The 12,652-nt window shown below is 38.6% G+C and overlaps 1 protein-coding gene across 2 annotated transcripts in view; it reads left to right on the top strand.

Moving 5' to 3' along the window:
• LOC109933180 (exportin-5) overlaps positions 1 to 10,233 on the top strand; it is a 61,983-nt gene extending 51,750 nt beyond the window's left edge. The window contains exons 28-32 of one of the 2 annotated variants that reach the window (XM_048600922.1): positions 1,572 to 1,660; positions 1,874 to 1,981; positions 3,226 to 3,363; positions 5,923 to 6,087; positions 8,410 to 10,233. In XM_048600922.1, the coding sequence (XP_048456879.1) occupies positions 1,572 to 1,660; positions 1,874 to 1,981; positions 3,226 to 3,363; positions 5,923 to 6,087; positions 8,410 to 8,565 (656 nt within the window). In that variant the 3' untranslated portion in view covers positions 8,566 to 10,233. The remainder of the gene's footprint in view (positions 1 to 1,571; positions 1,661 to 1,873; positions 1,982 to 3,225; positions 3,364 to 5,922; positions 6,088 to 8,409) is intronic. The other variant, XM_048600923.1, reaches the window with a different exon arrangement.
• Positions 10,234 to 12,652: the final 2,419 nt, after the last annotated feature.

Here is a 12,652-nt window from a genome sequence, read left to right as displayed (position 1 = left end):
CCTACGAATATGAAGTTGATGATTAATGCATCTAGTTAATGATTTTCACTGTATAGCTTATACAAGCAATTGCTTGCTTTAAATGTCAATAATTTGGTAGTGACTATTGCCCTTTCTTCTGAAAGACTTTTTCCGTATGCTAACTTTGAATCCATTTCAAATAAATAGAATATGAAATTTGGGAAGTCTTGCTAAAGCTATACAAGGGACTAATCAGATCATAGCTGGAATATTGTGAATACTTTTGGTCCCTTTATCTAAGATATACTGGCACTGGAGGCTGTCCAAAAAAAGTTTGTTGGGCTGATCCCAGTTATGCAGAAATTTTCTTCTGAGGAAAGGTTGATATTAATTGACGTTGTACTCACTGAAGCTTTGAAGAGTGAGAGAAGACCTTTATAGAAACAGACCAGATTAATAGGGGTCTTGACAGGGTTGATGTGCAAAAATTGTTCCTACCTTGTGGGCGAGTCTAGGACAAGAGGCATAATCTCAGAATAAGGGGTCATCCTTTTAGAAGGGAGATGTGGAGGAATTTCTTCTCTGTGGGTAGTGCATCTGTGGAATTCATTATTGCAGAAGGCTGTCGAGGCTGGTTAATTAAGTGTATTCAAAGCAGGTAGATCCATTTTTAATCAGTAAGGGAATGAAGGGTTATCGGGATAATGAAAGAGGAGTTGAAGATTATCAGATCAGCCATGATCTCACTGAATAGGGTAGAGGACTAAATGGGCCTATTGGCCTACTTGTGCTTCTAAATCTTATGGTTTCTTCACGACCCATTTCTTGTTTGGGAGTAGAGGCTGTAAAAACCTTAACACATTTCAATAGCCAGAGGAAGCCAAAGATTTGGTCTTTGCTAATCCATGCAACATTGGTCTACCCCTGACCTTAGCTAAGTACTGAGTTGAATGCACGCTCTTGAATAATTTCAGTATATTCAGAAGAAAAAAATTCCTGGTTGCTGCTGTCACTGTCTTTCTGACTGTAAACAGGTTAGCAGCGTATTTTATTCTATCATGAAATGTTGGCATTACAGGCAAGGCCAGGATTTGTTACCCAGGCCCAATTGCCCTTGGATTGAGTGGTTTGATAAGCCATTTCAGAGAGCAGAGTTAACTATATTGTTGTACATGAAAGGCAAACCAATTTATGATGGCACATTTCTTTCTGGAAAGGACATTAGTGAACCAGATGGACTTTTATGACAATCTGATATTTTCATGGTGACTATTACTGAGGCTGATTTTCGATTCCAGATTTTTGTTTTGTTAATTGAATTTAAATTCCACTAGCTGCTGTGGTGTTGTTTGAATCCCTGTCCCAGGTCATCAACCTGGGCCTTTGGATTACTAATCAAGTGCCATTAATATGATGTCAACATCTCCCTATAAGTTGTGAAAAATTCAAAGCTTTACAGTTTGTATCAAGCTTAATACAATCTACTACTTTCTCACGCACTTAGACTCATAGATTCCATTTGAACTTTCTAAGTGATGCACAGTTTGTGTGTTTCCAACAGTATTTCATTCACTGTGAAAGTTGATTTTTATCATATGTGTCTTCTTAAGTAGATGATGAAATGATGAACACAAGTGATGGGCCACATGTTGGATCTGAAGAACTCACTGACCTTGGAAAATGTCTGCTTAAGTCTGAGGTAAACAGTTTGATTTTCTTTAATACTGGATAAAAATTTTTTGGTTGATAGCTTTTTAAAGGGGAGGAGTGTTAGGTACAAGCCTTGATTTGAATATCTGTTTCAGTATATACTCGTGATATTTTCACTTCTGGATTTGTTTGGGTGCAGATCAGAAACCAACTCTAAAGTGGAATGTTAATAGCTTTGACAGATCTCCTTTGTTCCTTCTAGGATATCTGTAAGGCACTGTTAGCAACTGCCTACAGTGCAATCACTTGGAGTGACACCATTACGTGTCAGCGAGCAACACTCCAACTTTGCTGGCCATTGATCAAACAGGCAAGTATAGAAGTGGACCAAGAATGATTGTGAATATTTTTGTGAGAATCTGAATTTCATTGGTTACAACAGTGTATTAAAGACGCACAGAATTTGCGCAGCGCAGGAGGCAAGAGAACACTAAAAACTGTTCTGTTCAACACTTAGTGTGTAATCAGAAAATTTTGAATTGAGCAAGTTCATAATGTGTCCAAAAGAATATTTACATGAGTTAGATGATTATTTTACTATCGAGGGCATTACAGCAACCTGAGGTTTGGGGATCATTGGATAATGATTATTAGTGAGATTGAGGCTGTTTCCCTGTTTTCATCACTTGTGGGCTACTTGTGATACGGTTATTTAATCGGACAACAATTTAGTATGTACCAGAGTTTGTACTTGAGACTTTCCAGTCTAGGTGACGGGGCTGAGTTTGATTAGTTTTTTTTTAATCAGCAAAATCAGGGAAAGTATTTACAGTTTCAAGTCAAGTTGGTTTAAATAGGCTTTCCTGTGATTGCTATCTCGTTTAGATCTATTTACTATTCGTCCTTATGTTTTGCTGTATGCTAGGCATGCCTGCTTTTGTGCACTGTTTTGCTATCTTTTACAAAAACCTCGGTATATTGTGTTTGAAAAATTATTTAAATATCTTGTATCTTGTTTTGTGGGTCTAGCAATAGAGTGAGCTTTGTAGTGTTGCAGACATTATCCCTATGTATTACAGGGTATTTTCTACAAGAGCTATATGCATTTCCTAATGACACCACTGTCCTTTTATTTAATTTTATGGTTGCCATCATTAGCAAACAAAAGATTTTTGTCTGTGTGCAACATACTCAGTTAACCCTCAATATATTTAACAAAGGGCTGCCATATATATCAGAAAAATCTTCCATGTCCAGTGTCTGGAAACCTTCTATTTAAATATTGTCTATCCCAAAAAAAAAGTACCTAATTTAAAGAGCTGTTTCATTCAATGAAATGTTTGATTAAGTCTTTATTGAACTAAATATTTAAAGGAATTGTCAGACATAACTAAAACTATTCCTCTTACTGTTGAACAATTTTTTTCAGCAGTTTTGTTTTTGGGAAATTGAGCATTGAACATCTTACACGTTAAATGAAATTTTGGGTTGATCATCACACTTACACATCAGTTTTTGTCCTGATGATTCTATCTTTTAGCCAGCCACTATTAGTTCTTGCTTAATTTTCATTAACATTTGGGTCAAAATTAATTAATTATTCCTTATATTCAGGTATTGTCTGCAACCCTGCATTCTGATGCAGCCAGTTGGTTCTTTATGAGCGTGCTTAGAGGACTGCAAATGCATGGACAACATGAAGGATGCCTTGCAGCACTGGTCAATCTTGCTTTCATGATCTATGAGGCACTGGTAAGTAAAGTCTCTGAATTGAGAAGTGTGTTGTAAAAATGATGATTCAAAGGCTCTCTGTTTGCATCGTCTATTCATTAAGAGGAGGACTGCTGCCTCATAGCGCCAGGGACCTAGGGTCTATTCCAGCCTTGGGTGATTATCTTTGCGGACATGTTTATGTGGGTTTCCTGCCACAGTCTAACTATGTGCAGTTTAGGGTGGATTAGCCATGCTAAATTGCCCCATAGGGTCCAGGGATGTTTAAGCTAGATGGGTTAGCCATGGTAAATGTGGGGTTAAGGGGATAGAGTGCGTGGGATGCTCTTCGGAGGGTCAGTGCAGGCCTGATGGTCCCAGTGCCCTCTTTCTGCACTGTAGGGATTCTATGATTGTATATAATGTACATAAGAGCTTAAGAAATTGGAGCAGGAGCTGATCATTTGGCTCGTCAAGCTTGCCTCACCATTCAACATATAGCTGAAGTGACCTAAGCTTCTGATCCTTTTTTTGTACCAGCTCAGCATAGCTATCAAGTCCCTGATATTTCAATAATCTATCTGCCTCTTCTTTTAATTATGTTTAGTCATTTGGCTTCCATAGTTCTTTGTGGTAGACTATTCCAGACAATTACTACCCACTGGAGAAGAAATTTCTGTGCACCTCAATATTAAATGACATCCTTTATTCTGTAACTAGGTACCTAGCTTGAGATTCCTCCACTGGTGAAAACATTATCTCAACATCGATCCTATCAAGCCATCCTTAGAATCTTTTTATCTTTCAAAAAGATTGTACTTTATACTTCTGAACTTTAATTAATAAAGCCCTAACTTGTTTAACTGTTCTTGAAAAGGTCTTCATCCTAGGAATCAGCCTCAGTGAATTTTTTTTGAATAATATCCAATGTCAGTACATCCTTCTTTAAAATCGGGACCAAAATTATACGCAGTGTTCCAGGTGCAGCCTCCCCACACCCTGTACAGTCGTAACAAGGTTTCCCTGTTTTTTTTTTAAACTCTTAAACCCCTAGCAAGTACTGCTTGTGTTGCTTTGGCATAATTCTGTTTGCTGCTTTAATTGCTTGCTGCACCTACATGCTAATCTTTTGTGTTTCATGCGCAAAAGCATTCACATTCCCCTCTGTTGCACAATATTGGAGTCTTTTTCTCCATTTAAATAAAGTCTGCCTTTTGAGTCTTTCTACCAGAGTATATTATCCCCCACTTTCCTACATTTAAACTCCAACTGCTAAGCTTTTGCCCATTCACTCAACCAACCTTGATCACTTTGCAGATTCCTTGTGTGGGCCCCAACATGGCCTCCACTTTGTTTTCCGATTTACTGACAATTAAAAAAAACTCTCTTGCCCCAGACACATGCGCACAGAAAAGTCATTAAATTCCCTTGCAATCTTTCCCCAACTCTTTGTGTAATGCTTCCCTCTCTTCCCACACATGCAAACAAAATTGCTTTAGCAGTTGGCTTGTTTGGCCATTCTGCAGACTGAAATTCCTTGTTTATGCTCCTCTATTTCTCCCTTTTCAGATCCTCCTTAACACCGCCTTTTCGGTTAAGCTTTTGGTCACCTGTTTACTTTTTTCTTACTTTGACTCTATCTTTATTTATTTCTAATTTATACAACTAAATTAAATTATTTTGCATGTTAAATGCACAATGCAAGTTACACGTCACATTTAGACTATGAAATACATTTGTGTAGTCTCTTTCATATCCTCATGATATTCCAAATGCTTTACAGCCAAATTCATTAGTCTTTTTGAAATGTGTTTGTTGTGGAAAGTGAGAGAATGGTCTATATCTGGTGTTGATTTGAGGGTTTACTTCAGATCGGGACATTAAAACTCCCTTGTTCCTCTTTGAACAATGGAAGGGGTCTTTAATAATCACATGCCAAAATAGATTTGTCTATTCAGCATCTCTTCTGAGAGAAGGCACTTCTCAGAGTTCAGCAGTTCCTTAGTAAGACACTAAACTGTGCTGTAGCCTTGTAAGAGCTTGAAGGCGTGACCTTTTAACTTGGGTGGGAACTTTACCACCAAACCAAGGCTGTGCCTTGTAATGTGGATCAGCTGGACTTTGGCAGTGACTGACATTTTCCTATCCTCCTCCTCTTCTCCAGAGCCTGAGTCATGCATCTCTTACTGGACCATGGTTACAGCCATGTTTTCAAAGGCTAAGCCTGCATCCACTTGCCTTTCTTTCTTCAGGACAACAGCAGCAATAATTGTTGGCGTGGAAATATTCACGAGTGTCAATCGTTTCATTAGTATAATGCTAAATAATGTGGCACAGTGGTACTGTTCCTGCTTTTAAGCCAAGAGGCCCAGGTTGAAGTCTCATCTGCTCCAGATGTGTGTAAGAACATCCCTGAGCAGGTTGATTAAAATATTTTTTGCATGGGACATGTATATTAAGGAAGTAAAATGACCAGAGTGGAGAGACTAATAGGTTTGATATTTTGTGATATCCTAATGATGCAATGGTGTACCATGTTGATTTCCTTTATTTATATGTATTATAGATGTTAAGTATTTTCTTTTTGAATTGCATTTGTAGAGACCACGATATCCCGATTTAAAAACAGTCATGCAGCAAGTTCCTCAAATCTCTGGAGATGCTTTGGACCAGTTTGATACAAAACTTCTGAACCCATCATCTCATAAAATGGGTGACAAAAGAAGAAAGGACCTCTTCAAAAAACTATTGTCTGGTTGCATTGGGGTAAATTGAGTATGATGTTTTCAAAAAGTTTTCTTCCAAATATTTGTAACATTTGAAGAAATTTTGAGGAAGTCACAAAAAAGATTGAGGGCAGAGCAGTAGATGTTGTTTACCTGACTTTAGTAAAGCCTTTGACAAGGTTCTGCATGATAGACTAATTAGTAAAGTTAGGTCACATGGAATTCAGGGTGAGCTTGCCAATTAGATACATAATTGGCTTAACGGCAAGAGACAGAGTGGTGGCGGCAGGTTGCTTTTTGGACTGGAGGCTTGTCACCAGCGGTGTTCTACAGGGATCGGTAGGGCTTATACAATTAATGGTAGAGCCTTGGGTAGTGTTGTAGAACAGAGGAACCTAAGGGTGCAGGTACATAATTCTTTGATGTTTGCGTCACATTTGACAAGGTGGTTAAAAAGGCATTTGACACGCTCGCCTTCATGGCTCAGTCCTTTGAGTATAGGAGTTGGGAAGTCATGTTGAGGTTGTACCGGACATTGGTGAGGCCTCTTCTGGAATACTGTCCAGTTCTGGTCCGCCACTTCCCAGGAAAGTTGTTATTAAACTGGGAGGATTCAGAAGAAATTTATCAGTATGTTGCTGAGTATGGAACGTTTGAGTTATAAAGAAAGGCTGGATAGGCTGGGATTTTTCACTGGTGCATAGGAGGTTGAGAGGTGACCTGATAGAAGTTTATAAAATAATGAGGGGTATAGATAGAGTTGATAGTAGTTACCTTTTCCCTAGAATGGGGGATTTCAAGACTACGGGGCATATGTTTAATGTGAAAGGAGAGACTTTAAAAGAAGACATGAGGGGCAATTTTTGTTTTAAAAAAGGGTGGTTGGTTTGTGGAATGACCTTCCTGAGGAAGTGATGGATGTGGGTATAATTACAATGTTTAAAAGACATTTGGACAGGTACATGAATAGGAAAGGTTTGGAGGGACATGGACCAGGAGCAGTCAAGTGGGACTAGTTTAGTTTGGTATTATGTTTGGCATGGACAGGTTGGACCAAAGGGTCTGTTTCCGTGCTGTATGAGACTCTAACTCTATGCAGTGGTGGTTAAATTACGTAGAAGGGCTATTTTTACGTTCCCGGAGGAATACTAAAAATTGTCATGCATGTGTTGCATTGAAAACTGTTAGGCTGAAGAATCTCGAAGCACGTTTAACATGGAGTGAAATTGGTCCACTACATTGCTGGGTACCCAACCTCCCTTCCTTGTTTTCGTGTTACTCGATGATATAAGTGGCTCTGTCCTCAGGTACTATACCCCTCTCATTCAAATCTGATATCCATCTCTCAAAAAGAACAACTTTTAATACCCTGCCTCGTCTTTTCAAACTGACACCCCATTGTCTACCTGTCACTGACCCCAAATTTGCACTCATCTTCGCCAGAGCTCCATGTTCCTCCAGTCAAGTTGACACTCGCTGTACCCTACTGAAGCTGCTTCTATTGTCATAGATTATAAAGATAAAATTATCACTTCACATCCTTCTCAACTAGTCTACGTCTTGGCCACACACACTCCAGCTGAATTGGAGTAGCACTGATCTGGTTCCATTCTTCGCTATTTTGTCATAGCTACAGAATCATCTACTTTGACTCCTATTCTTGCTCCCACACCATTGCCTTTGGAGTCCTTCAAGTATATGTCCCCTTACTGACATTATTCAAAACAACATTGTCAAAAATGACTTTTACATTGACTACAGTTGCTTTACCACCCCACTTCCTTTGACTGTCTGAATTGCTAAACAGTTTATCCAGTGTTCAATGTTAGATGAATCGTGTCTTCCTCTTAATTAAATATTGGGAAGATGAAGGCTATCATTATAATAGGTTTTTGCTACAAACTCTCTTGCCTTATACTAATCTCCTTGGTGATTGTTGCAGAAAAGCAAAATACTGCAGATTGTGGAAATCTGAAATAAAAAGAGAGAATGCTGAAGAAACTCGGCTGGTCTGGCAGCATTTGAGAGAAACAGTTGACAGAGTGAGATATGACTCTTCTTCAGAACTCTGTTTCCAGGACTGTCACTGACCTCCTCTCTGTTGGAGAACTCCCTCCAAAGCTTCCAACCTCATAGTACCTCAACCCTGCACAGCCCTTTATTCCTTTTGAGGGATGCGCTAATTTATCCCCACTATCTGTAATTGTAATCCACATTGCTGACTTTACATAGTACTTTGTGATGAAATCAATAATCAGTTGTGTATATATATTTTTATTACAATTCTGCACACAAAATTCTTCAATTTATTTAACTCTTAACCATTCTTTAATCAAATGATCTTTTCTCTTGTGTTTTTCAGAAGCCACTTGGGCAGAAGTTCAAAAAAGAGGTGCATATCAAAAACTTGCCCACCCTTTTCAAGAAACCAAAACCACAGCCCACCACACCAATAGAAGAAACTAATGAAGACAATGTCCTAACCCCACTCTTTGACCCAAGAGCTCAGGACATGTGAAGAGTGGCAGGCTGTGGTTAGCTTCCACTCCTGCTTCATAGAATAAAATGGACCTTTTATGTTGATTTTTTTTTAAACTTGTAGTGTGTCTTTAGTTGTAAGGTGTTCAACAACATTAGCATAGTGGAAATTAGCATCAAATAGCTACTTTAAAATGGCTGCTCACCTTAAAAAGAACACTTTCATGAAGCCAAGATAATAACTATAACAAATTGGTAGCCAGATGTTTCTGCTAAATACAATACCTAGTTAACTGCTGATGGTGAAAGTTATACCCCACAAAATTATTTCTGCCACAAATTCTTTTAGCCAACCTGCATAACTTTGTAATGCATTCTGTGGTGGAAAGAACTGCAAACCGATTGTGGTAGTTCGTTATGAAATGCCTTAACCTTTTCAGAAATTGAATTAATAAATTGAGTTTGCAGCAATCTGTTTATCCATGTGTTGTATACTGACAGTTTGTGCTCTCTGTACTAAAATAAATCAGAAGGATCCTTTTCAAGTTTTGTTAAAATATTTTGTATGCCATTGTTTAATATTAAATTTGACTGTCCAGTTTTGTGTATGAACGTTTATCTTCTAATGCATGTCGAGACAACCAGACCTACATAATTGCATACATTTTGATTTTTTTTTAAATCTACGTCAGTCTGCTAAGTCTAGACGGGTAAAATTTCAGAAGCAGAAAATAATGGGAACTAGTAACTTCATTTTAAAATTTGTTACCAAATTTCTCTGCATTTAGCATTAGCAACTCACTTTACACTTTGTTTTAAATGTAGATTTTGAAAATGAACTGGAAATTAACATTAAAGTGATGGTTGTTCCTGTTCCAAGAATTTTTGTGGAAGAGTCTTTTATAATAGTTGTAAGGTGGATGAACCATCTACAACTAAATGTTTTTCTTCCATTTTTATTTTCTCAGCTAATTTGATTGGCTCATTTATCTTTTGTATCTTAACAGGTGAAATGGCATATTTGAGTTATGTGACATTCACGGTAATGTTTGTTGTTTTGAAAGTACAGTCTTACCCTAACTGGTTTGTAATTGATATAAACTTACTGAAATTTTCAGTTAATCACCTTTTGTACTCCATTTATGTAATGCATGATAAAGTGAAGAACCTGTTCTTAATGGAAGTACTGATATTACTGAGCGCTGACTTCACCGTGTATTAGAATAGAACTCCTTGTCTGACATAAAACCAATTACTGTTAATCCCAGTTAAGACACTATTAAAAATGTTCATTAAATGTTAACTTGTAACATCTTTTTAGTATAAAGCTGGCCGCCTACATTTTAAAAGAACTGCCAACTCTTCGATGACAATGCACTAGCCACAAGTTCTAAAATTGATTCTGTGTATATCTACCGGTGGCATGTTAAGTTGAACAATTTTCATTTATACTTCACTCCTAGTTATGTTGCATGTTTCCTCAATCGTACGTACTTTAACTCTGGTAAAACTATTTAAGAGCGAAACTGCAGAATTATGCTCATTTCGTAAAGTTGAGCACTATGAAAGGAAATATGACTTTATTTCAATTTTTTTCTTTCCTCAAAAATTTTGTTCTGAGACTTGAGACAGGAATGATATGAATTGGAGGAAAATATTGTCATTTGCTTTGATTTTTATTTCACCAATAAAGACAATTCCAAATGTACTGTTGCTGGCCTCCGTATCAATAAATAACAACTTGGTTGTTAGCTGCTGTTGATAAATATTTTTACTTGATTTAGTTCAATTAATGATCGCAAAAGAAAACTATTAGCATTTTTGATTTCTTCCCATCTCACAAACATTCCTAAGCACTTAAGTAGAAGTTTTAGAATTACAATATATTACAGCATTTAAATTATTGCCTGTGCAAATCTTTTAACATAAGTTGCCTTTTCTAGTCCTTGTATATTTTTAATAGTCTATTTTAATTTTAATTTCAAACTGTACAAATTAAATTAGCAAAGATAGTGGACAAAATTTAAAATAAACTCTCAGCCTTCTAGAACAATATATGAATGAACTAGATAGAAAGCTGTTGTATATTTAGAATTGTGTAATGAGACAGGGTTGGATTGTAATCTTGGGTGAGGGGGAAAGGTCTTCTGTCTGACCTGGAGAGTGCAATTTGAAAAGCTCCCAACAACAGGATTGTTTTTCAGCAGGACTCCGTTTCTAGACTACAAAGCAACTCATTCCACATGAATTTTCAGAACGATATATTCGAGTCCTAAACAAAATCTTAAACAACTCCAATTGTTTGGACATCTGACAGTTCTTGTGTAGTGCAGAATTACCGTGAAAGGCTTCCTACATTCCCCTTTCACAGCAGTCAGCTGCCATATTCTCGAATTTATAGAGAAAGATACAGCAACATTGATAGCTGCTGTAAAATGATAAGTACATAAGGTGAATGTGAGGTTAGATTGCCAGTAAGGGTTAGGGTGCTAGTTAGGTAGGTTGCCAGTTAGGGACAGGTGCCAAATGACTAGGGTAGATTAAAAAGTGGGTTGGAGGTGGGGGTAGGAGATGAGGTTGCCAGGTGGGCAGGATGCCAAGTCATCTCTGGGTTGAGTGATGGTGGGGTGGGGTGGTTTAACAGTGAGTGTCTGCTCCAGATGAGGGAACAGTATAGTGGGTTGAGTGGGTGAATAGGGTATCAGGTTGCCAAAACCAAATATAGGGGATCAGGCCCAAAGCAGGAAAGGGGGGTTGGGTCTAGAGCCAGAGCAAGGGGATGGATTCTGCTCTGGAGAGGGTGTACGGTGGGTGAGAAGGGCTAGTTTCTAGGTTTGGGGGAAAGGTTTTGGCAACAATGGAATGAAGTTGAAGCAGGGATCAGGTCCAGAGTGGGAGAAGTCGGTCAGGTTGAATGGGGGAAAAGACTGGAGCAGTTCTGCAGCAGATAGAGAAGGTCAGCTTTTGTGGGGTGAAGGGGTCGGGAGAGCCTTGTGTAGAATGAGTGAAGGGCGTCTTGTCTAGAGCAGGGCAGGACTGTATGGAGTGTAAGTGGTCTGGGGTGGTGTACTTGGGGTATGTGAAGGAAGTATGGGGTCAGTTGAATAGTAACTGAGGATTTAGACTATGTATTTAATGGTCTAAATTTTCCTGAATAATTATTTTACTCAATTTCATCAGAGCCTTCCAAATTCTCTGATTTAAATGGTGACTTTGAGGGTTCTAAGTGTAGGGAAATTGATAAGGGGAAAATTCAATCTCTTGGGCAATATCTTCAATGTGTCCAATAACCAAATCCAATCTAAGCTGAAATAATGACTATCTGGCCATCAGAAAACCTGGGCCCTTGTGTCCAGAAATATTTAAGTCTGTTCCTTCCCTTTTAGCTAGTCTCTGTTATCAGGATTTTACATTGATATGCACCTACTGGCAACTGTAGCTCACCAACCTTATTTAACACTGCAGGAGATCCTCAAATGCCCGTCTTCTTCCTCAACTGAGAATTCCCCACGACCATGGTTGACAGGGCCCTTAACCATGTCCAACACATTTCCTGGACTTCTGCCCTCACCCCTTCTCTTCCTTCCTACAACAAGAGTCACGAGGTCCTCACTTTCCACCTTGCCAACCTCCACATCCACAAGATTATAAGCTGCCATTTCTGCCACCATCAGACGTACATTCCCCTCCACTTCCTTCTCAGCATTCTACAGGGATTGTTTCCTCCAGCATGACCTTTTCCACTCCCAAGACCTCACTTTAGGCCCACAGCACCTTCCCATTGCCCCTTTACCTCCTCCCTCCTTATTAACCAAGGTCCGTAACATAACTTTAAGGTGAAGTATTGATTTACCTGCACTTCATTCAATTTCGTCTACTGTATTCAGTGCCCACAATGCTCGCCTCTGCATTAGGGCATAGACAGCTGTTCCACAAAGTGGTCTCTCAAAGTCTTTGTAAAAATGATCCAGAGCTTCATCACACTGCGATGTTCCCATTGCCAGTATTTCTGACACAGGCCTGCTGCAGTGCTCAACAAGGCTCAAGGCAAGCTGGATGAACAGCACCTCATCTTCTGCTTGGACAGCATAACCATATCTTACAGTGTGTATGACCCAACATGGAAC

The sequence above is a fragment of the Rhincodon typus genome, chromosome 9 (genome assembly GCF_021869965.1).
Source record: "Rhincodon typus isolate 14 chromosome 9, sRhiTyp1.1, whole genome shotgun sequence".
In the NCBI taxonomy this organism is placed as follows: domain Eukaryota; kingdom Metazoa; phylum Chordata; class Chondrichthyes; order Orectolobiformes; family Rhincodontidae; genus Rhincodon; species Rhincodon typus.
This window is presented reverse-complemented; position numbering and strand designations above follow the sequence as displayed.